The following is a 24,806-nucleotide window of genomic DNA, read 5'->3' on the forward strand; positions in this document are numbered from 1 at the left end:
TGCTTGCTTTTGTCATTTAATCTTTTGCTACACCCATGTGCATCATACCTGCCTCTGGGACATGCTGGTTTTGAGGCAGACTGGTATTTAAAACATTGGCAGAGTTACTGTACTGTAAAATCACAGGTACAAGCTGAATTGCTGAATATTCAGGTACAGGCAGGTCTAAAGCAGTCTTGCAGTGGTGTGTTGAAAATCTTCCGTCAGAGATTACGTACAGTTTAGTTACAATTCATAGTCGTATTTGCTGGCTGGGAAGGGTGCCCTCATCTACAAGTGAGCTTGGTGAGACAGAATTTCCCATGCAGACTTTGTTGGCAAAGAAGTTTCTTTTTAAAATTGAGTATTTCAGATTGTGTTCTGTCATTTTCAAATTGTGTTCCACAAAATAAATAGGACTTTTTTTATTAATGCTGTATTTTATGGTAAAAGCTCCCAAACTCCTTAAATCAATGTCCTTATTCGCGCTCTCCATAGCCGTACAATTGTATGCACGCTTGGGATATTCATGTGCTCATTCTTTTCCACCCATTTGGAGCGACATCTTGCTCACATGTTGTTCAGGTGCATTTGTTTTCTTATAGCTCTGCTGCTTTCCTTGTGTCTCATGTTAAGTGGACTTAAACTTCTGTGTGCAAAATCCCTTGCTTTGCTAAATCCTCCGTCTTTTATGCTTTTGCTGCCCTATTTTTTTACTATTGATACCCACAAACGGCACACAGTCATCTGTGCAGCCATCTGAGAAACCTGCAGCCTTATGTTTCCTGTTGTCTTATCACACGCAGGTTTGTTGCCCATTGGAATATTGCTAAGTCAATGGCTGGCTATTACCAAGAATCTGGCAGAGCTGGGAGAGATGGGAAGCCATCCTGCTGCCGCCTCTATTACTCAAGGAATGACCGGGATCAAGTCAGCTTCCTGATTAAGAAGGAGCTCTCTAACATCCAAGTAAGATCTGCAGAATAGTATCCACTTGCCTAGATTTGCTGCCTTTGCTCTGATCTAATTTGCCTGTTGCCTGCAGTGATCTCTAAATATGCAAACGTGAAATGAGTTTTTCTGGGTCTAGAGCTGTCTGTAGCCCTGTTTCAAGGGATAACAGAAGGGAGTGAAGCAGGAAGGGAAAGGGCTGCCAGACCCAGCTCCAGCTCTAATAGGCATGGGTGAGCAGAAATGTGGAGCAGAGACAGGATGGTGTCTGTACCTGTTTGCCATATTGATCAGAAGGGTTGGATTTGGTCATTGCTAGAGTTTCTTTATCTGTTTATATTTAAATTGAAGACTATAGTTATTGTCCCTGTCTACTTTCAGGAAAAAAAAGGCACCTTAAAAGAATCTGACAAAGCTGTGATGACAGCTTTTGATGCCATTGTGAACTTCTGCGAGGAGCTGGGGTGAGTGCACTTCTTTCAAACACTGTCTAATGTTGGTGAAGCCATGCCCTATCCCTTCTGAGGCATTGTTATGGCTGAGATCTTGCATGTCCAGCAAAAAGAAAATACTGAATGAATCACCTGATATTTTGCTGTCTGGACTGCGGAAGGTGTCCCTGAGACATCTCTCACTCACTCTCACCTCTGAGTTAACTGAGGCGTTGGTCTCGGAGCCTGACCAAGTGACATGGTGATGTTAAACTATAACTCCTCTGGCTATGAATTTTACTATGTTCTATCTTTGATGATGGGTTGACTTAGTTGCATTTGCTTTTGTTTTGACTACCTCCTTCACTACATCATCTCTCTTCTAAGGAGACAAACAGCCTAATCAGCATGGGATGGAAGCATTTAGATTTCATGTTTCTCTAAGTCTCATTGACCTTAGAAGGAGCCTGATGGTGCTTAGAATGTTTCAGAAACAGGCTCAAATTATGGACGTGCCCAATCTAAATGCAGACTAGCAACCGCAACATGCATTGTTCAGGTCTAATTCATGACTTGTAAGCTGTAATTGTACTAATTGCTATTCTATGCTGGATAAGACACCAAAGCTATAATTTTGCCAGTAAGAGAGCAGTGTGTGTTCACTAACTGGAAATGGTCAACATGTGTCTTGCTTTTAAGTCTGCATTTTGTTTCATTTTTCACACCTGTGTCTAGGGCAACTTTTTCAGTGTGAATGTAACACATGCTTCTTTTCTGATGCCTTAGTGAAGGTGCTCTCTCCTTGTGGTCATGTTTGGTAAACAAATCCTGGTTTTATGGGGTTGCTCTGGGAGAGTCTTGCTTGTAGGGAAGTATGGCACAACACTGAGTAGTCCTGGGGCATTTGAAGGAGCACTTCTTTGCCCAAAGTCAAGGTGATTCTGGGAAGTAGCTACTAGGAGGCTTCTTGCTATAAGAGTTTGATCCACTTACTTGTCTAAGCAGCTCTGCTCCTTCTGGTGTGTGTTACCAGCTCACGGCAGAAGTGGCCAGATGGCTGTTTGTGTCTGGGTTTTGTATAATCTCAGAGGCAGCTGTATCTATCTGGTTAGATGCTAACCTTGGGAAACCTTGTCTTGGTATCTGTTTCTCCTTGATTCCTAAGCTGGTTATCAGTAGAGTTAGTCGTGACAGTCGTTTCTTGGAATGGACACTAGTGCCGTAAGAACTGGACTGGGATCACTGAACTAACCTTGCACAAGCCACGAGCGGTCACAGGACATTCCAGGGTGGTGTCCTGGGCAGTGAGGGCATGAGTTAGGCTCCATGGAACCATCTTAGAGCATCTCCCACTTCATGCATGCTGTAAAGAGCCCGACTGCTATCTGAAGTGAGGACCTTCTCTAGAGTTGCACTGTAGCAGTGAGGCAATAACTGAGCAAGGACAGAGAGAAAACATTCTCCTTTGCTTAGATGAATAGTAGTGGAAACAGGAGTTCACTGGGTACATAGGGAGATTTCTGTAAGGGAATATCACTAACCTAATTAGAAATCACGTCTCCCATACTCTTTCTTCCCTCCCCCAGCTTGGTACATTCTTCCTACTGTATAACATGCCATATGGATGCCAGAGTCGCACATTGCAGCACCACTGGCTGGCTTCCCTGCTCATAACTGTACAGGAGACTAAGATGCTATTTAAAGGAATGCCACATTGCTTTTCTTTTTTACGTTTTGAATTAATACAGTTCTATTCACTATCCAAACAGTGAAAGCAAACCTGAAACTATTTAACCTTGCAAGGTTAAATGAGAACAAATAAAGACAGACTTGTATAGTGGCAAGCAAGTTTTTGCATAGTATATTTAGGCTACTGTCCCAGCATGACAGGAGAACAATGGTATAAGCTGCTTTTAGAGAGTGGGTTTAGACAAAGCTTTTGCTTGTCAGTTTCCTGTTGCCCATTTGCAAGATGGAAAAAAAAAAAAAAACCCAAACGTGTAACAGCAGCAGTGAAAGATATCTTTATCAGTTTTAGGTGGTGGCTGACCATTTGCCACCTCTAACCAGTGGTTTTGCTTGAAAGATGAAAATCAGGCAGAGATGAGTTGACTTTGGTATTTGGCTAGTCATGCAGTTCCTGAATACAGATAGCCTTATGTATTGAGTTTGCTGTGGACTTGCAGAACAACTTGCTGGCGTTGGTGCATTGCTCTTGATGCAGGAAAGTTGCATGGGGAGAAATAACCACCCAGGGAGAGAAGATGAGAAAGCTTTCTATGAGCAACACAATCAGGTTGTAGCTGGGCTGATTCTTGTTCAGCTGCAGGGCTCCAAGTCCTGCGTCTCAGCTCTGCTGTTTATGCACCACTCTGTTTGTGCCTTGGAGATGAGCAGTACCCAAAGATGGCAGCAAATAAGAGCAGAGCAACAAAAACAAGACAGAAGGTGCCAATCACCACTAGCCCTCCAAGAGCCCAGTCACTTGTTCCAATTAGTCTTTTTAGGTCTTCCAGAACTGAGGATGCCTCTTGTATTGATGACATGCCGGCTTCCAGCCTGCTGTGGAGGCAGACAAGAACAATATCAGATGTTGGTGTATCCTCTCTATGCTCTGAGCCACAGTCCCAAAACCAGTATAGGCATGCAAGTTTTCTGTGCCTGCAGGCATCCCTTTTCCAAAGGAAAAGTCACCCTTCACAGAAATAGGAGCATAAACCAGAAGAAAGATAGCTGAGACCAGTTTCACAATCAGATCTAGAGAGACATAAAGAGGGAAGCTTCTGGCTTTACAAGGTTTTAGCAACTGAGACTTATTTTTATCATTGTTTAACAATATTTTAAATTTTATATTTAATATATAATATAGTGTCTCTCCCAGCATGTCCACTCTGTCAGCTGTACAGCCTGTACATGAAAGACAAGTATCCAATGGGAGAACTTGCTTGATACCATTAGAAAGATCTCTAAAAAGGAGTTGGGCACTTCAACTCTGAGAATACACTGGAGATTAAATGAACACTTATTTAAAAACAAACAAACAAACAAAAAACCCCACCAACAATAAGCAAAGATCTTCATGTACAACTTGTTGCTCCCATAGGGCTTAGAATAGTCTGGTTATGTCTCCTGTTAGAGTTTGCTTTAGTAACACTTTCTGGTACTCTGCAATAGAAGCATAACTTTTCCTCCTATGACATACTTAGATCCAGCAATAATTTAAACTGGGATCTCAGTGGGTTCTACACACTTGCTCTTTTACTGATACTTTGCATAATGACTTGGCCATCAGCTTTCTAAAGAATATCCAGCATCTCTTTGCGAGCATCTTGTGGTTTTACTAAAGCTTCTCAAGGGAGAGGATGGATTATTTCTCACACTTTCTCTCAAATATGACTGTGCAGACATAATACAGGAAGAGATCTTAGTTATTTTTGAAAATCTGTTTGACTTGCTGCCCCTTATGTCTGTATCCTTCATATTGTGAGGAAGAGGATTAGTGGTATAAAGTGTGTTTCATCCCCAGCAAGTCACATTTGACTCAAAGCACAAGCTTACACTTCATTTAGCTGAAGTCTTTTTCTTTCTCAGCAGCCAAATATAGTCAGTTCATGCTTTGTTTTCTGGAATGATGATAGATCACTATGCCCAGTCTCTAACCAACAGGCATACAGGACATGACAGCTGTTCTGTCTAGCATCCATTGCCTTTAAAAAGGAGGCAGCCTAAATACTAGTTCTATAGACCCAAAGGCAGAAACCCTGTGTGACTGTACACCCTAGAAAGTTCCTGTCTCTTTTGCTAACCACGGTTAATCTGCTGAAATCGGAGAGCTGTATGTGATTTCATAAATACCTGAAGCTGTTGTGTTTGTAGTAGGTGTTTCTTCTGGTGCCTCCTCTGCACCCACTCCAAGAGATGTTGGTCTGTGGTGAGGGACCCCCTTCCTGCACCTGGAGACTTGTAGGGCTAGCATGGGAGTTGCCTTTTTGTCCTGCAGTAAATGATTAACAGCTGACTTTCCTGCAAAGGTGTGGCTAATCTAATCAAAGGCCTTGAGCCTAGGTAAAAAGACCTAGTTCAGCTGTTTCTTGGACATGTCTCCCTCTCCATGGCTTTATCCACTCATGCACCTGTTCCAGTGCCTGTAAAGGCGCACTGTGTCCTCTGACTGGGGAAGGCTGCAGATTGTGGTAGAGAGAAGAGGGCTTTGTTTCCTGGATCTGTGTTGTAAGCTCTGTTAGGAGACTGCCATGTCTAAAATGAGACTGTGAACAAGACTGCCCTCCAGTCCAAACTTCACTGAGATAGTTTAGGTGCATAAACTCCTTACAGAGCCTTGCACGGCTGTTAGTTGCAGTAAAACTGAGTCCCTGTTGCTTTCCTAACTGCAGAAGACGAGAGGGATGATGCTGGAGAGAGGTGGGAGGGGAGAGGGAGCAAAGTGTGATGTGTGAGGCTGCGTGTGCGTAAAAGGAAACTTGTTTTTCACAAGCCAAACAATACCACTTTGAAACCAGAGGGATGATGTTACAGAATAGAAGCTATTCCATTAAGTTGTCAGTAAAACTTCAGCCACTTCTGCTGGAGAGGCTGCCCTCACTCTTAGGTTCCTCAGGGACATAAACTATTTCAACACTTGTATCATCCGGACTGAAATAACTGTATTCCCTTGCAGTTCCTTCTAGGCTCCCTCAGGCTTTCACAACACGTCCAGCAGTTGCTGTGTTTGAACCAGTCTCGCCATAGTCTGTGCTCTTCTGAATCTCCCTCTGCTTTTGAAAGAGAGGATCCATCCTCACTAGTGCTCAGGGCATTCCAGGTCCCTTTTACTGGGTAATGATTGAAGCCAAAACCATAAAAGCTTGTGTGAGTGGTGAGCAGGGACCCAGAGACTGTCATGTTTCTAGTTAACAGAAACTGAAGAGCTGCAGTAAACTGTGGATTTGCTGGGCATCTTTCAGGCCAGCCTGACCTGTTCTATACAAGAAGGCAGCAGACCCCACCCAGGCCAGGCAAGCAATTGGCATATCTAAATACCAAGTATAGGAATAGTCCAGCTGAGTACAATGGTACAAAGCAGATCATTAGGCCTGTGAGGTCCAGGCAAGTATGTAGAAATTGGTCCAGGAACCCCTCCTTTATGTGGTGGCTGCTCCTCTGCTCCAGAAAGCCACCTGAATTCTTTAGAGAATTGCTTAATTTTCTCTCCTTCTCTCTCTTTTTTTTTTTTTTTTTTTTTTTTTTTACAGTGCTGTGTTTATTCTCTGCTTCTAATTCAGGAACTTACAGTGGCAGAGATAAGACAGGAGCCATTTCACTTGTCCCCCTGCCTGGTATCTGTCAGTGGTTTAACTTGTAACACCACTGGGAAACACTTATTTGTAGCTTTTTCTGTCCAGATAAGGCCTGGCAGCTTGTTCCTAGTGACAGCAACCCGTCAGTCGTTGGTATGTTTCCAGCCCGCTGCGCTTCCTCCTGCCTGTTAGCACAGACTGGCTCCATGCTGCTGAAACATTTCTCAATGGGATTCTGTTAATTCCTGTAGCTGGCACCGTCTAGCACAGGCTAGGAAAGAAATTAAGCTCTGTTCTTTCACAGCTCTCGTGACTTATCTTAGATACAGAAACATCTGTTGGGTTTATCCCCTGCAAAAGAGGTTCTGAGACTTCCTACATCACCTTGATCCCACTTGTTTGTAAGTGAAATGAGCAAAGACTTATCTGACAGAGAGGTTAGTGTGACGCATCTCTGAATGTCCATTAGAGTAAATTGATGCCACGCTTGAGCTTATCCTACCCTGACGTACTGGTTGGGAGTGAAAGCTTCGGGACAGCGTAATAAAGGCCAGCGCTTTGTTAGTCTTAGTGTAACTGTGCCTGCCGTATCTCGTACTAGTGCAGTCTTCTGCTGGCAGTTGTCAAGTTGGGGCTCAAATATTTACTTTCTAAGGAACATCCTCATCTTCTGCTGGGAAGTTTTTATTAATTTAAAAGTAACATTGGCAGTTTGAGGAATTTTTTTTTCTTAATTTTTAGACTATTCTCTGTGTCACCGGCTGCAGATATATTCCAACGTGCAGCAGTTCAAAAATGCAAAGTACCTAAATTTAGTTTCTTTGAAAAAATTAAAGTGCATGAAATACATGAGAAGCTACTGATGTAACGTTCTCTTTACTAATTTGGGTGCAGGCATCATAGAAAAGAGGATTCTTTACAAAGCTTTCTTTTTTTGTTCCTTCTGAAGTGTGAAGAATATTTTAAAGCCCACTTAAACTGGATGATTCTTTTCTCCCTAGCTAGGCGTTGGCTCTGGTATGTATGTGTGTAATCCCTTTAACTCCTCTACACTTAGCAGTTGGAATACAAGGGTAGAAGATGACTTACCTATATGCGTGTAACTTTTTATACCTTCTCATAAGGGTGGTTGGTTTCACATTTGGGGCTGAAAGAAAGACCAGTGCCTTCCAGTGTTAGGTGCAGTATGATGGTCTTCCGTTTGGCTGTCCCTGTTATGAAAGTCTGGCCTGTGCCATAGCCTGGAACTTACATAAATCCCTTTCTGAAGTTCACCGAAGTGTAAAGCAAACGTACGCAGTGGCTGCAGCATGGAAAAGGGATTTATTTGCACTGGTTAACTTCAGCCGTACAGCCCCTTCTTGGCTCTGCTTTGTGACACTGCCTGCTGTCAGCTGCTGCGTGTGTACCCTGAAGTGACGGTTACCGTACTGAATGTCACTCCTCTGAAATGCTAATAATCATACCTTAGGCATAATGTTTATGTCCACTAAAATAAACTGCACCCAGTGCAGGGAGTCAGGCATACAGGTCCCTCAAGTAAGGACAGGGATTTTTTCATCTCGGGTAGCTCCTACGCTCTGTAAGGACCATTCACCTGCAATATGCAGAAGGGCAGAAGTCACTACCACGTGGCGGGCAGGGGAGGAAGCGTGTTTACCAGCAGAATGACCAAACTAAACTGTAGCATTGGTGAATTTTTCCCTTTTGCCTTCATCTTTCTGTTTACAAAGGGTATTGCACATGATCTGATTTTTCTCTTTGGTAACTTCACATCATTGTAACACCAATTAAATAAAGCAGGGAGCATTTGTTGCCAGCTGTACTCAGAGCCTCAGCTGGCATGTCTGGATCAGAAAGTCCACCATTTGTTTTCAGCAGACGTATCAACTGAATGTGTCTGTTGCACGTGGCTTTTAAGAGAGCAGGTTTGGGCTTGATCCAAGATGTACTGGGCATTGACCTCCCAGTGATGTCATTGGGTTTTTCTAGCACCCAGCATCATCCTTCTGGATTAACCACTTGTGAAGAGAGTAGGTGCTGCCTAGCATGTGGCAGCGTACGTGTTCTCTGCTTTGGTCCGTGGCTCCACGCTCACAAAGGGAATCCTTGGCTGGCCCAGCTGCAGGGCTGTCACTGGGAAAGCGTGTCCATTTTCTCAGCAGCACATGTCCACGCACCCCCACCCCAAAAGAGGGAGACAGTGATGGTAAAGTAGCATTACCTTTCTGGTCATGCCACAGAGCCCGGCAGTGGCTGTCACAGAAGGAAGGAATTCCATGCTGTGATTTCTGGTCCACTGAGTCACTTCAATTAATATTGTTATTGCCATTTTCAGTGCGCTAGTGCAGAAAGTCATTCCCATAGGACTGAATCATGATGTCCATGCATGTCCTTGATAGTAGGTTGTGTCACCCCTTGTTGCACTTCATGAACGAGCAACTGGACGGACTTGGATCTTCCTACGTCTGTGGTCAGGACGTCCGTCGCAGCTACAGCAGCTATAGCAGCAGCAGCCGCAGGCAATGATCATGAGCACCAGAACAGTAACTGGAAAGAGAAGCAGAGGATATTGCTTCATGACCTAGGAGCAATCACTGGAGAGTAACCCTATGTCTCCTCCAAGTTGCTTGGTGAGCAGCAGAATGAACAAAGCCTGGTTTCTTGCCAGTTTTCCCCCCCCCGCCCCCCCTCCTGTATCCCCACCTCCCTCCTCCTAAGTTCCTGCTCCCTTGTATTAGTTATCCATTTAATCTGGACAATCATTACCGGATATTTCATGATCTTAAGAGCTATGTACCAAACCATGTGGGGGCATATCTTTACCTGCCTAATGGGCTCTTGTTTTGGAGATGACATGCAGAAACTAAGTAGAGCTGTGTGCCTGGAAAGGATGGAGATCCAGCTCTCCCCATATTAGTGTCAGAAGCAGCTCGAGAGAACTTGGTTAGTCAAACTGGCAGGTGCATTTCTGAAGAGTGCATACAGTGAACCCTTTAATAAGGATAGATATTCATGACTGAATTGGCTTTATTCTTTCTTCTGTATTTAGCTTGAGAAAATCATAGAGTGGTTTGGGTTGGAAGGGACCTTAAAGATCATCTAGTTCCATCCTCTGTGCCATGGGCAGGGACACCTTCCACTAGACCAGGTTGCTCCAAGCCCCATCCAACCTGCCCTTGAACACTGCCAGGGAGGGGGCAGCCACAACTTCTCTGGGCAACCTGGGCCAGGGTCTCACCACCCTCACAGGAAAGAATTTCTTCCTAATATCTAATCTCAATCTCCCCTCTTTCAGTTTAAAACCGTTATTCTCGTCCTATCACTCCATGCCCTTGTAAAAAGTCCCTCTCCAGCTTTCCTGTAGCCCCTTCAGGTACTGGAAGGCTGCTAGAAGGTCTCCCCAGAGCCTTCTCTTCTCCAGGCTGAACAGCCCCAACTCTGTCAGCCTGTCTTCATAGCAGAGGTGCTCCAGCCCTCTGATCATCTTCGTGGCCTCCTCTGGACTCGCTCCAACAGGTCCATGTCCTTCTTATGATGGGGGCCCCAGAGATACTTCAGACACGGGGTTTTGTTTCGCAAAGCAGTAGGCTAACATTGTTATTCTAAACTAGACATAATGGTTGGTGTTGGAAGGGATATGTTAGTTTATCTTCAATAGAAAAGGATGACGTGTTTAATCCTGCAAAACACGTAAGAGTGCGTGAACATGCACGTGTGTGTGCATGTGTTCCTTTAAAGTCTGGAGCTGAGCTCCCAGGTTACCAGACCTGTGGGGAACCAGCTGTAGGTATGAAAAAAATAAAGCAGCAGGTGTGTCTTTCTGAATTCCAGCCCAGGGAGGAGTGTCCAGGCTGGATACACACCCTTCCTTTTGGCTGGGAGCAAAGTGTACCTCTTTGAGGGGGAGGGCCTACCTTCCTTCCTGCTTGTTTTCCTATTTTCTAAACAAACTTGATCCCCCTTGATCAAGCAGCTCTTTATTATTCCTTCCATGCCATCCCCACATGGAGCAGCAGGAGGGATCTTGCCATTACCAGAGGAGAATAAATAGGCTTATCTGAAGCATACTGGCTGCCACTGAACTAAGCATAGGGAGCTGGAAGTAGATGATCTTTAAGGTCCCTTCCAACCGAAACCATTCTATGATTCTGTGACACTCAAGAGTCTCAGACTTGCAGTGTCTTCGTGGCAGTGAGATGCCATAATACCATTTATCATAAACAATCTCCTATGCATCAAAACATTGCAGCAGCTCTGGGTTGGTTAAAATACTGCTGTTTAAACTAACACTTAAATATGAGAGCTTTGAGGAAAGCTATACTGTTGCCTATCATGCTCTGCATGCATGTAGAGACACACACTGAGTATTAAAAAAATACCTAGAAATTAAACTGGGCCACAGAGCACAGCCTGGAAAACAACTGCCAACACCAACCCACCAACAAAGACTGTGGAGCAAGGTGCCCCCATAGAAGAGATGAGACATTCTGACACCCTTTTGCCTCTACCGATAAACTCACCGATAAACAGAAGAACCACACAAAAGGACACAATCTCCACCGGGTCAGCCTTGGGCAGTTTTTGGAGCTTAAGGAGAAACTTCTCGCCAATGGTTTGCACTTCCTTCAGAAAGCCTTCAGAAGACATGCTGGCTCACCGCTCCAGGCTTTATGCTGTAGAAGAACCAAACAGAGAATAAACCTTTTCACTGACTAATGCTAGGAAGCTGCCAGCCTTCTTATAGAGCTGGTGATCACAAGGAAAACAAGTTTATCTGGTCTCAGTCCTTGTTCCCAGTAGCTAAGGTGGAGGACTGTTAATTGTCTACGTGTTCTGGCACTATTTTAATTTCAAAACCTGGCTTTGAGGGTGCTTTTGTCAGCTGCACTGTTGAGCAAAGGCAAAACGGTGTTTCTTCTAAAAGGACACTTATTTCAGCAGGCACAGAGTTAGAACTGGACACTGCCTGCCCTAGGCTTTCACCCAATGAGAACAATTATTTTTTTCCAGTTGTACCAACTTGTCCTAGAAATGCAATTCTAACTTGACTTGAATTCCAAATGCTGAACTCCAGTGGAACATAATTTTCAGGTTTTTTTACTGAGTAACACAAAGTAGATCCCTTTGAAGAGTTCCTACACTTTAAGCTACAGAAAGCCCCTTCAAAAACTAAGGTGCTTATTTCAACAACTCACTACAGCACCATTAATAATGTTTTATCAACCAGTTTTACTGAATGGTGATATTAAGAGCTAAAGTCTGTGTTCAGTGGGGACAGCTGGATGCTTTTCAAGGTCTTACAGATGACTGCAAGATTTATATGGTAAGTTAAATGTAGCTTTTTTTTCTTTTAAGCCACAGTCTGTTGTAATGGAGCGATATGTGAATGGAACAGTGGATGTCCACCCATCACGGCTGGTGATGAGCAAAGCAAAAGCCCCTGGATCTGTCAGGGAGATACCTCCCTTGTGGAGCTAATCCCTCCTGCCCTGCTCAGTAATCTTACACCTTCTTTATTCTCAGAAAGAATGATCACCAGGAACTATTGTTACTGAAAATATTATTAGTCTAGTCAAAGTTAGGTGCCTCAGTTTTGCCACCAATATTTGCTGTTCTTTTGCCCCATGAGCAAAATTTTGGAAGGCAATGCAACAAACAAGCTTGCATGAGAGCTATGGAAGTTCAAATTTTGCTTCAGTCAGTAACCGGAATAGGATATTGTTGAGAAACATTCATAGTCTTGCCTAAAACAAGTGTTTGGACAGGTCAACACTCGGATGGATTATAACTCTTTATGGTATCGTTATATCAGAATGTACCAGCTTGTGTGTGTTGTTATAGTCAACACTGGTTTATGGGATTTGAACATTGCGATTTAATATCCTAGTCTTGGTGATAACACAAAGCCAAGTGACCAAGACAGTTCTTCCAGAATAAGCCAGCTAGTTCATTACTGCACATCTGGTTTGGTTACTCAAACAAATGGGTGCTTGGAGTTCAGTGTTTCTAAACATACTGAGGACAGAGAGACCTTGGCTGTTTCTTTGCATGCTGGGCTTAAATACTACAGTGCCAAGTTAAATTACATTTTGTATGTTTATGCAATTCAAAAAGGGTTTCCTTTGTTCTTTTAAATCCAAGATAAGGAATAAAAATCGGAACCAGCTGGCTTCCTAGGGGTGGGGGTAGATGGAAAATCTACATTTACAGAAACACCTCTGTGCAACTTAGCAGGGAGGCATGGCTGTGGCCTTTTGACCTGAAAAGGTCACTTTTGAGACTAGGGTTAAATAGTTCTTTCTGGATGACTGCCGTTCCCCAAGTGAGCTGCTCCAGAAATGGCTGCTTTATCCTTTGTCAGCAGGTTTCCACTTTTGTTTCCATTCCAAGAGATGGCGGTGCAGGCAGAGGTGAAGTGATTTGTGTTCTCTGCTCGTGGCTCTAGAAGAAAAACTTTTTCCAAAAAAAAAAAAAAGGTATTTCTGGCTCTAACATTCTGAAAATGTTTGTTCCCTTTTGGGGTGTTTCTGCCTGCCCAGAAGCTCTCCTAGTAAGGAATCTGCTTGTAACCTTTCGTACCATGCTTTGGGCTGCACCAGAAGCAGCAGGTATAAGAGCTAGGCCTCTGAAGTCTGGATATACAGTCTAAAATTACTGATTAGGATTGTAGAACTCCACGTGGATTAGCAAAGTGCCCAGCCTAAAATGATAAGAGCGTGACGGCTTAGTAATGGACATTCCTCTGCCCCATGGTACCTGAGCTGGAGCTAAGTGAAGGAGTTTTTATTCTAAAACTTGCAAGGAATGTTGCTTGTTTACCTTGGTTTGAACTTCTTCAGGGACAAAGTTCGATGTTGGTGGTGCAGTCTCCAACCTACCCATGAGGAAGCAAATGTTTTTCAGCTCAACTGCACTTCTGACTGCACACTGCTTCCAAGGACCCTCGCTGCTTTGGGATTTCTGCTTGTGGAGTATAGCAAAAGGGTGAACAATAAATCACTTCTTAAAGAAAAAAGTAAAACTCCCTCAAGAAAGCTAGTTATATTTATGGACTTTTGTATTTTCCATTTTACTTGTGATGTGCAGTCTTTGGTCAGGACTAGTTTTGATTGTCATCTTTTTTCCAATTGATTTCAGCAGAACCAAGATCTTACCTTAGAGATTAGCTTAAGGGTAAGGCTAGTGCTGTGTGACTTAAACAAGTTGTCTTATGCATCTGCCTTATCTTCCTCAGGCACAACACAACAGTGATGGGCATTACTTACAAATTTCAGAGTGGAGCTGTAAGAATCTTTTTTTTATTATTATTATACTGTGTTCAAGCAGAGGAAGGCATGGCTGTTAGGGCAACAAAGCTGATGGAACTCGTTACGAATGAAATGCTGAATGACTACAGAGTAATGTAGTCTTCATAACGCGTTGTCAGACTAATGTCATGAACTTTTGCTCCATAGCTGTAACTAGAGATCATGTGAAGTGACAAGAGGGTGAAGAGAGGCAAGATGAGAAACTCACATAGAAAAGAAAGTGAACACAATGCTGATGTCTTGTGACAGGCAGTTTGGAAGTGCCTGCTGGGGTGGCAGCCTGAAATTTGTGGTTTCAGCTGTTTCCTCTTCTGGCTGTTCTTTAAAAAATAACTCGTCTATCCAGTGTTGCCAGTGGGACTAGATCATCAAATCTTTCTGCCCTCCTCTATGTTACAAGGGCTGGCAGGGAAGGGAATAAAACAAATCTTTTAATTTGGGTTTGTTTTTGAGAAAAAAAAGGCCGAATGTGCCATGAGTTGTTAGTGTTGCTTGAAAAGAAAGAGCACAGCAATAATGCAGGGGGATGCCTGATGTCTGCAGGTGTGCTGCTCAGCTGTGAGGATCAGATGATCCTTTAAAACCAAAGCAGCATGTCCTACATTTAGGGCTTCTGTAGATTTAGATTCCCAGAAAGTGCTAATACTTGTTTTTAATGCAGATTCATCTTGCTGTGCCCACTGAATAAAGCTGTGAAAATTGCCATAATAGCACTGAAATTATCTTTCTGAACGGTTTTAATGGACTTATGCCATGCTGAAGCACTCAAAGAAGTTGGCTGCTCAGTCCTTTTGAGAATAAAGCCATTAAAAGGCCTCAATCTAGACATTCAAGAGAAAAGCCTTGGTCAGGGATTCTGTGTACTGTGAACTGGCTGTGTGTGGTAGCTTCCAGGCTTCAAGCAAGAAAAAGAGCTTTGGGATGACCATGTAAGGTGGGGTCCCACATCCCTCATCCCTCTGTCTGCCTTAAGCGAGACAAGTTGCTGTAAGTATTTTGGAACTGATGTAAATTGATCGTGTTTTTTTGGTCTGAAAAGCTGTATCCTATCTGTGTGCCTACACAGGTGCATGAAAAGTTGAACTGTAGGGACTGGATCTTAAATTTACTGCTGAGGAATGAGACACTTGTTTAGTCATAACCCTGATGTCATTTGAGCAGTCTATTTCAGTGCAAAGAACGTGAATTTCAGTTTGTGGTTTAGCCCCGGGACTGGAAGTTAGTAAATGCAGGCAATCTGCCTGGCCTGCCAGTGATGCTTACTGCTTGTGTGACTTTGGATAAGTCATCCCGTCCCTCTGTTGGGTGACTTCATCTCTGCAAAGCGGCAGAACATGTAACCATGAGAGGTTTGTTTGCTAATTGTTGTGTATCCACATCTCTAAAATACTCTGAAATCTTTACACAGAAAGACAGCAAGTCCCTGGGTTTGTTGCAGTTAAAAAACAAAACGGCCTTTGCTTGCTAACTGCTTGTTACACTTCAGGCACTGAGCCCGTTGAGGATGGAAGTAGATGAAAGCATGGCTTCTGCTCTTGGTTGCTCCTTACGCAGCCATGCTCCACAGGGTTTACTTCTCTTGACATGACCCCGATCCACTGGTTTTACTGTGCTCCCTCTGAGAATCTTTGCTTGCGTGGATTGTTGCTACAGTAATCTAAAAATGGTGACAAAGCTTTGGAGGGGGGAATCTGTTGGTGGTGCCCCGAAGCTGCCAGTGCCTCTAGTCCTAATGCAGCAAGTCCCAGTGAGGGTGAGTTTGATGTCCTCTGCTGTGCTCATTGCCCTTAACAGCAGTGCTCCAGAGACCTTACAAAGTAGGACCTCCCTGATGTGCCCAAGCAAGCAGAATGCCAGGGCAACATTCTCATTGCAACATTGTCTTTTCCCCAAGACTGTGGCTGTGAAGAAGAAATACTTTGTGTTGTTCTTACTCAGACAAGTCCAGTAAGTTGGCTGAAATTGGGCCAACATAGGGATGGGAAGCCTGTATGGATTGTGGTAGCTTATTTGGTGGGAAATCTTAGAAGGCAATCCCACCCTCATGGAAGGAGAGTGCTGAGCAGCTGAAGGGGAGGGGATGCTTTTTATTCTGGTCTGAAACTTTAAAATAAACTCTGACTGTATTTGGCCACTTTCTTAAGAACATGCAGGCTTGACCAGTTCCTAAGCCTACCAGCTTTGTTCTTGGTTCCTGAAACGTGCTTCTGATTTCGTATGGATAAGGTCTGCAATGCTTCCTGTCCTACACCAGTGCTGGGCTGCTAGGTGTTGTTACAGTTTAGATGCATTTTGGCAGAACATGTAATAATTCCTGTATGATTGTTTATTGTTTTAAGTTTTTAGTGTACTTCTGAGATGAAAAGAGCTATAGAAAAGTAGTCATATTATCAGTGCATGGTTTTCCCTCATCATTGTTAATGCAATGTTTGCTGCCATGACTGTAGTTAACCAGCCATGTGAATGTTAACTATGGTTCACAGACCAAGCCCTTTTTTTCTAAAACAGGAGTGAACGGAGCCAGACAGACCTATAATTCATTCCCAAGCAGATTAAAATAGTTTCCAGTATCAAGAGAATTCAGGTTTTTTAACAGCACACACCCAAACTGGTAAATTGCAGCTCAATGTCATGGGAGAAAAGCTTTGACCTTGTCAGCTGGTCTGGAAAAGGCGACCACACATTCTTTCGTATTATAAAGCTGCCCTGACTGGGTAGCCATTTGGCTGGAATACCCTGTCATCTCCACCACCCACTATTTGGAGCTTGGTTTTGAGGCAGCACTGTAAATGTCCCTTCCCTCCCCTACAACCTAATATTAGATTAATATAAAAAGGCACTGAATTCCCTGCCACAGCAGTTTCAGTAGCTGAGGTACCCATTGGGGCACTGATCTGAGAGTCCCTACACCTCTACAGAACACGCTGGTTTTCTCCAGACCGTCCCACAAACAACTCCACAAAACCCCAGGAGATAATTCCTCTCTCCTAGTCCCATTTTTAAGAAGTGGGGAAACCAAAGCACAGAACCATCCAGTGAAAGGAAAAGGTCAATTTTAAAAATAAACCTGTAGCTCTTCTCCAAGAGAACTTTTTTTAGGGTTGCTGATGCTTGAATCTAGCCTGAAAGTCTATTTTAATATTAGCAAAATAACCGTTTCCCAGGAAGCTGACAGAGAGCTAGCTGTGTGCCTGTGAAAGTTAATTCACAAACATACTCGGATCTATCAATAGTTTGGTCTTTGAGGTAAGGCAGCTGGAGCCCCCGAGAGTGGTGGAAGCACCTTCTCCATCTTCTTTCAGCCACCTCTGTGCCCTGTCCTTGCCTGGTCTCAGACCTACAGGTCTCAGAAATTACATGCATTTTTGAGTTTTTTGAAATATGCTGGTGTAGTCCTTGTAAAGGTGCCGTTTGGGTGTAGGAACTTAAAACTGAAGGTTACAACACTGCTTGCTCAGAAGAAGCTGGTTTGAACCGTATCAGCTGTGGCTGTGCGGGGTAGTGGTGAGAGCCTGCGTGGAGGTGAGGGATGGGTGCTGCTGTCCTCACCCAGGTCTCTTCCAGTCCCTGCTGTCCAGCGTACAGCTCTGCTCGCCGGCCCACTGCAGGCTGTGTGGGTCAGGGGGTTGTGTTACAGAAGGGATCTGCTCTATCCGACTTGGTTTATTTTGTACCTCCGCTCCCATAACCGCTTTTGCATTGCAGTCAGGCTGAGGCCCGTGCACTGACAGCTGTAACACAAGTCATGTCCTGCTTCTTTTATCCAGACATGTGTTTCATATTGCTTATTCCCCCCCCCGCATATGTACAACACGGCTGTGGCTGGACAAGCCCCCAGCCAAACCCATGAAGATTTTCTTTTGGCGAGGAAAACTTGGCGTATTTCCCTCCCTCCCTCCCTCCCTTGCCCTTCTCCTCTCGCTCCTCCCTCCTTCCTCTTTTTTCCCCCCCTAAACTTTGTTTTTCACGTACTTTATTTGGGAAACCATTTTAACTGCAACAAACAACCTACAGAGACCCTTCATTAGCAGGGTGGAAACTTCCTCCATCCCCTTTGAACCTAGGGCTAGACTGAAGGCGTGTGGGTCTTAACTACTACATCTCCTCACACAGGCAGTTCCAATTCGGTGTTTGTACAACACGTAGGTCACACAGACCTGCCCTCCCTTCCACGTTAATGAGAATGGAGAGAAGTGGAAATACCTGATCCTTAACATTCTTCCCTACAGGCATGTGTAGGATCGGGAAGACATCCCTCTGTGAGAGTTGGCTTTCTGCCTCACTCCCTACCTGTTTGTAAACAGCTGACTGCCCATGTGCCTCCTGGAAGGGGCAAGGGGTCCCAGCTCAGTGCTAGGAGCTGCAAGAGCTTCCAGACTGATCAGCTTCAGATGGCAGAAAAAGGGGGCTTATGTGGTCAGTCTCCTTGCCAGCCCCTCTTCCCGCACCCAGCAGCAAACAGAGATGGGAGCACAGGTTGTGAGACACCTCTCCGTGTAAAACCAAGGCTTACAGGGGGTAATTTCATGTATTTGGGGGGTTCCTCCTCCTCTTCCTTCCCTTCTTGCTGCATTCAGACCTGACAGTCTTGTTACTGTAAACCATAGACCGTGTAACGTGTACGTATGTGTTCTCTCAAAAGCAGTGGTTTCTCATGCTGTTTTGAATAGTAAACCAGCATCTGTGCCTGATAAACCAGCGGATTCTTTTTAAAAATGCTTGTTAGAAGCTGTGTAAAATCTTTCCGTTTATTTCTATTGGACACAGATGCTTAAATTGCACCGTATGCTAGTTCCCCAGCCAGGGTTTGTTTTCTAAGCTCTCTGTTTTCTTCAGGATTTGGGGGATAAAACTTAGCTCCAGCTGGGAGGAGCTCTGGAGAAATGCAGTGGCTGGCACCCACTTGGTTTCACATGTGCTTGCCTGTGCTGGCAGCTACTCGCCAACGGCACATACGCTACTCGTACCGAGGAGCAGACCAGCTCTCTTGTCCACACTAAGTATTAATATATCAAGCCATTGCTGTGGAGGATGCCCTGTGCTAGACTTGCTTATCAGCTAAGGTCACATACCGTAACAGCAACAGAAAAATGAGCAGACAGCCTTTCTAACCAGCAAAGAAGTCGCTTACCCCTGCTCTGACTGTCGAAGCAACGCAAGGCTGCAGGCTGGATCCTTTTGTTAGCAGCACGGCTGCAGCGCAGCTCTCTGCGATCCTGTTAAAAGCTTTTCTCTCCACCACCTTTGCTCCTGAGTGTCCCTTGCAAACAAATTCAGGCTAGCAAGCTCTGCTCCATGGCTGATCCTGCAGTTCACCATCAGAGCACTACAAAAGCTGCAGCCACTTGCTAACTAGCCGATTGTTAAGGTGCTGCGGTTGACCGAACACCAGCAAGAGCTCAGCCTTACCCCAGCCGCGCCGCGGACTCTTCTGCTCCTCTTGTTTTTCGTTCCGTCTTCTTCAACTTTCACGTCATCTCTCCCCTCACCCTGGCTTGTGTCTCGCTCCTCGCTCCGCTCCTCTCCGCTGCTGACAGCCAGCTGTTGTCTCTGCCTTTTTTCTTTGTTACTGGTTGTCCCGGAGATCCGAAGTTTCGTGTTACACGTGTGCCAGAGAGGGCGGGCGAGGAGCCACCCGGGCTGAGCCAAGCGCTGGTGCGAACTCCCCGGGTGCCAGCACTTGTTGCTGCTTCCTCTGTGCATCTCCTCCGAGCAGGAGCTTTTCTTTTTTTTTTTCCTTTTAATTGCAGCTTTTTCTGGAGTGGGACTTGAATTGATTCTCTCCTTGCAATAGTTTGGGGGTGTGTTAAAGCACTTTTCTTTATGCTGCCCAGTTTCCTTCTAACCCCCTGGGGAAGGAGCTTTTCTCTTGTGTTCTTTGAAGGGGCAGAGCAAGAAATGGCAAGGACAGTGCAAGCATGATCTGCCAGGGACAGGGGAGCAGGGCTGATGCTCTGTGCCCTTGGCCAAGTCATTTTCTTTCTTGATGCTGTGGGTTTTGCTTCTTGTATACTGGGGCCAGCTGGCACCCACTGTCTTGTCTCAGAGGGTTGTTGAAGTTCAGCTGCTATTACAAAAGATACAGTCCTTCAGACAGGTGTAAAATAATTCCTCATCAAGTTCATGATTTGCTCCTCTATTTGGTAAAGCTCGTTAAATGGCTTTTGTTCAGCAACTGGCATCTACGTAGATAATTTTTCCTCATATGATTTTTGGCTTTATTCCAAGACTTGCTAGAGGTTTTTTTGGGGGAGCTCTTCTGATGAGGCTGTGTACCCTTCTTTGGCTTATATGAGGGAATGCTTTTTTTCTGGTATATTTTGGGAGAGGCTGAGCTTCCTTACAGATCTGTGACTTTGCTGCTTCTCTGACAGTTCATTTGTTTCCACTAATCCCAGGAACAAGGCTCCTGTTTTACCTGGTGTGTTGAAGCAAGGAGTACCAAAAGGCGGCACGGCGTAGGCAGCGTGTGGTCAGTTTAGCACGTTCGTGAAATGTATTGCCACAGACAAAAACATGTTCATAAACTTGATTGTTATTTGTTTCTCATCCTATCCCAGGATGTCAAATCAGGGTAGGATGTCTCAAATGAAATAATGATTTTGTTTAGACATTTTGAAGGCCAGTGGTCAGCTCATACATACTCCTGGTGGAAGACGTAAATAATACAGTTGCATATTTAAAAGATGAAATAATTTTAGGACATGTATAATAATACAAACTACCATTAATTTATGTAAATTGGCTCTCTATCTCATGGGCATTAGTCAGGTGCTCGTCTGACTTGGGAAGTTCTCCCACCACATGTCAATGCATAACCAACTGTGTTTCAGGACTTCTTGTGTTCAGTTAAGCATTAATCCAGTGGTTACCCCCAGCATCCCTGTTGGTAACTCTGCTTTGGCCTTTTGACTCTAATTATAGGACCTGCAGTCTTAGTTCTGCAACTGAATTTCCGTTATGACCCAACTCATGAGCACCGTTGGCTAAAGTGGGGCTGTGGCCCCAGTTTGGGTAATTCTGCAGGGAGGTACAGGCAGTTACAGGAGGCTGGATGGAAAGGGCTTGGCTTTACACGCCTGATGAGTTAGAAACTAGAACCTCCCTAAATTCCGGTGACTTCAGAGCTGATCTCTGCTTTCAACAAAGCCCTCCCTTGGGGCATCTCCCTTGTTTGCCTTAAGGGACAGAGGTGCGTGTCAATGTCCCTCCCCAGCATTAGCCTGGTGAGTAGGCTGTAGGAGTGAGGAGAGGGCTTGAGGATTGCTGTATGCCTTGGTTAACTCTAGTTCAGATCTGTGTGTGTGAAAGAAAGAGGCAGGGACTAATGAGAATGCCTGCCTGTTTTCTTTTGGGGAAACAAAAAACTGACTTGCAGCTCGCTGACATTTCTATAGTCACGTTGCACTGGCAGGACAGGCAGCACCAGTAGTTCTTTTGGAAAGGCAGGACAAGGGGATCAAATGTGTTGCCCCCAACCCGGTCCCCCCACCCTTCCCCACCATGTGAAAGGAGCTCTTTCTTTGAGTGCAAGACGAGAGTGAGTCAGTGCAGCTCTGCAGGGGGATATAAAGCCAGCTTTGTAGTCGCCCTCTCTAGGCTTTCAGTGCCCTAGACCGTGCAGTGCCACGTCCCCCTGGTGCAGCCCTCCTTACCTGAGCGGTGCCAGGTCCTTCGCGCTTCAGCACACACAGTTCATTGCTGTGGCGACAGTAGTCTGTGACCTGCTGCTTCACTCGCTCTTCTGCTTGGCAAATTAACCTCCCAGGCCGTGGGAATGAGTGAGCCAGCTGCCACTGTAGACCCTCGCAGGGTTTGTTTGTCACACGTTAGTAGACACGCAGTTATGTTCCTGCTGGACACATACACGCACACGAGTTAAGCAGCAAACTGCATTTGTTAGATCTCCGGCAAGTTCAGACATGCCTTAAAGGGTTTATAATAAGAATAAATGAAGTGCTCACTCTCTTACTTTTCCCCTCTGTGACCCACTTTTTGCAGATGAAGTTGGTAAGCCAACTAGGGCACTCCTTGTTAGACAAGAAAAATCTCCACTTTGTTCTTCCTTGCAGCAAAATAATTATCTTCTAAAATAACTTTTGTTGCTGCTTGGCTGCAGGATTTGATCTCTAAATGCCTGGTGAAGAAAGTGTTTCTGTGTATCTAGTATCGGCATTTTGATTAAGAGACAACTGGCCACCTCTGCTGTGAAACCCAAGTTTTAAAAAGCTCCTCTAAGTTCTGCCCACTTTCTTAAAAAAAGGAAAAAAGTAACCACCTGGTTCTTCTGTATCCAGCAAAATCAGTGTCTTCACTGGTTTAAATTAGGGAGTGTTCTAGAATAGAAATTATTACTTCCTGCCTGTGTTGCTAATGAGCATATCTCTGTCACCAAACTCTTCGTTACATACCCAAAAGCACTGATGTCTGCCAGAAATCTTTTGAGGATTCCTGGAAGGATCTAATCATCTTCACATGGCTAGTTTGCTAAGGCTGGTAGGACTGGTTGTGCAATACTGTATGAGCATGAGCAAATGGACTGGTTTTCATGGATGTAGGACTCGACCCAAACTTTGGCTGCTGGTCTGAAGCATGTGTTAGCAGATGGAGACCCAGGCTGTATGATCTGAAAGGTGCTCCCTTGTGACCCCAGTCTGGACTTTCTGTGACTTAATTTACATTCCTGTTTCTTCAAATGTAGATTTCTTCACCTTCAAACCACAAAGGATAAAATTAGCAGCTCTCCAATGTGAAATATACAGACATACTCTCATCTGTGAGGTGCAGGGATCAACAGGACCTCTTCACATATTTATCCTAGAGCCATTCCGATTAGACATGGAATATATTTGGCCAACGATGCAGAATTAATACCAGCATATTTCATCCACCGTGCCTTTTGCAGATCTCAAAGATCTGAAAGCATTTAGCAGAAGAGATTGACACCACTGTTTGTTTTACATGTGGGGAAGTGGAGGCAGAGAGACCTTAGGCAGGGGGCCAGGAACAGAACCCCAGTTCTGCTTCAGGGCTTAATCCCTGTGATTCCTGCTGGAATAGGCATTCTCTGCAAAAAAAAAAAAATAATACTCAAGTCTTTATCAAAAGACACCTTGCATTTGGAGGGTGGAGTTCTTGTCAATAAAAATAATTACCAAATCATTTTCCCTTTTGTTTCCTAGATGTCGCCATGCTGCCATAGCGAAGTACTTTGGCGATGTCACCCCACCTTGTAACAAGTGCTGTGACTACTGCAAGAACCCAGGGGCAGTGAAAAGGCAGCTGGAGTCACTGGAGCGCTGCAGCAACAGCTGGAGCAAAACCTGCATTGGGCCCACAGGTTCCTCCTGGGATAGCTACGACCCAGAGCTGTATGAAGGCGGGAGGAGAGGTTGCAGAGGTTTTAGCAGGTCTGTACTTTGTAGCTCAAACTCAGCTCATAGAAACTATCATCAGAGAGAAGAGAGCATCTCTCAGCTGCAGGTCCAGCCACTCCTATTTTCAGTACATGTTTCTGTGTGGTGGTATTTTCCTGTAACTTCCTGGCAGCAGGAGCTGGAATTTAATTTTCCACACACTTTGGCAGCCTTGATGACATTCACGTCCCAGAGAGCCAAAAGCTGTTTTGACTGAACTGAGAATTGCCCTGCAGAATGTAATTGATTCAAGAACCTAGCCTGAAATTTTTTGAAAGCAGTAAGTGGGCTCAGCCCATTCACAGTCACAAGGATCAAAAATGTTTAAATTGAGACCAGTGTGACACCAAAGTATGACACGATCCAGAGTTCATTCCTGACAGTACGGCTGTCTGGGGGCCAGCAGGCTGGGGGGGCACTGACAGGCCTTAGTCATCACAGAGGATGGAGTGGAGTGCCAGCATCAGCTGCAGATTGCTAAATTATAGTGCGTACCTGTCAGGCTGACAGCAAAAGGAAGATGTACAGTGGGAAACATAATTAATTCTGTAAAATGCTTGGCAGTGTGGAGATGACAACTTCTCTTCCTCCTTGCTCTCTGGCTGAGTTGCAGCGATTGTGCAGCTCTGCCAGGATGCAAGTTTCGCTGCCTGCATTGCCCATGAAGCTCTGCCAGGATGTGCAGCGCTGTTGGCTGGTCCAGCCCTCGGCTTCACCTTAAATAGCTTCAGACTGGCAGCTTTGTTCTTCAGGCAAGTCCAGCTGAGTCAGAGGAAACTGGTGTACTTGTGACCTAAGCCTGTGTTTGATCTCAGGACCTGAGAAGACACGACCAATGATGTTGTACTACACACAGTTTGCCACTTGATTTATTGAGCCTCTCCTTGACTTGGTGTAGTTTTGCCTTGGGAATTGTAATAGTCAACAGCCTTAAAGCTCTGATTTGTGATACCTGGAAGTTTTGGCTGTGACAGGCAGTAAACTCTTGGGCTATACCTGGTGAGAATCAGCGGCTGCATTTCAGTATATTAGTGATGGGGATTTCATTTAATACAGCAGTCTGTGAACAGCTGAGGCTGAGGAGTGGGTGCTTTGCCCTTTCTGCCATCTCTGCTTCAAGGGCAGTAGTGACTGACAGATGGGGTACATGACACAAGGCAGTGACTACGCAACCCCATGGGAGAAGCTGGCAGAGCTTCTGAAACGGAGCCCTCCATTCTCAGAACACTGGTTACCTGCTACTAGTTCATGCTATTGCTTACTAATTCATGGGATAAGCAAATTCTGTGAGTTTTTGGAGGACACTCACTTACTGTCCAGGTTGAGGGATGGTAGTGAAACTAAAAGCTAAGACTTGTTTAGAAAGGATGTGAAATACATCTTCTCTGGTAGATACTGGGATGACCTAGGCTTTCCAAAGCC

The 24,806-nt window shown here is 44.8% G+C and overlaps 2 protein-coding genes across 2 annotated transcripts in view; one reads left to right on the forward strand and one right to left on the reverse strand.

Annotated features, from left to right (window-relative positions):
• The window catches only part of RECQL5 (RecQ like helicase 5), a 39,413-nt gene that overhangs the window by 7,466 nt on the left and 7,141 nt on the right, over positions 1 to 24,806 (forward strand). Inside the window, exons 7-9 of the mRNA XM_068413269.1 lie at positions 786 to 948; positions 1,312 to 1,394; positions 23,151 to 23,378. Coding sequence (XP_068269370.1) covers positions 786 to 948; positions 1,312 to 1,394; positions 23,151 to 23,378 — 474 coding nt within the window. The remainder of the gene's footprint in view (positions 1 to 785; positions 949 to 1,311; positions 1,395 to 23,150; positions 23,379 to 24,806) is intronic.
• On the reverse strand, positions 8,377 to 19,534 carry SMIM5 (small integral membrane protein 5). The gene is made up of 3 exons (XM_068413418.1): positions 19,378 to 19,534; positions 11,182 to 11,334; positions 8,377 to 9,208 (listed from the first exon to the last, which is right to left on the reverse strand). The coding sequence occupies exons 2-3, from the start codon at positions 11,306 to 11,308 to the stop codon at positions 9,087 to 9,089; spliced, it is 249 nt and encodes an 82-aa protein (XP_068269519.1). The 5' UTR covers positions 11,309 to 11,334; positions 19,378 to 19,534; the 3' UTR covers positions 8,377 to 9,086.

Source organism: Nyctibius grandis, chromosome 15, assembly GCF_013368605.1.
Source record: "Nyctibius grandis isolate bNycGra1 chromosome 15, bNycGra1.pri, whole genome shotgun sequence".
Taxonomy (NCBI): Eukaryota; Metazoa; Chordata; class Aves; order Nyctibiiformes; family Nyctibiidae; genus Nyctibius; species Nyctibius grandis.

Bases quoted from the DNA above. Each gene is read 5' to 3' on its own strand.
- SMIM5 (XM_068413418.1), bottom strand. From the start codon at position 11,308: ATGTCTTCTGAAGGCTTTCTGAAGGAAGTGCAAACCATTGGCGAGAAG. The intron at 9,209-11,181 runs GTGAGTTTATCG...TTCTCTTTCCAG, and splicing joins TGTGGTTCTTCTGTTTATCG to TTACTGTTCTGGTGCTCATG.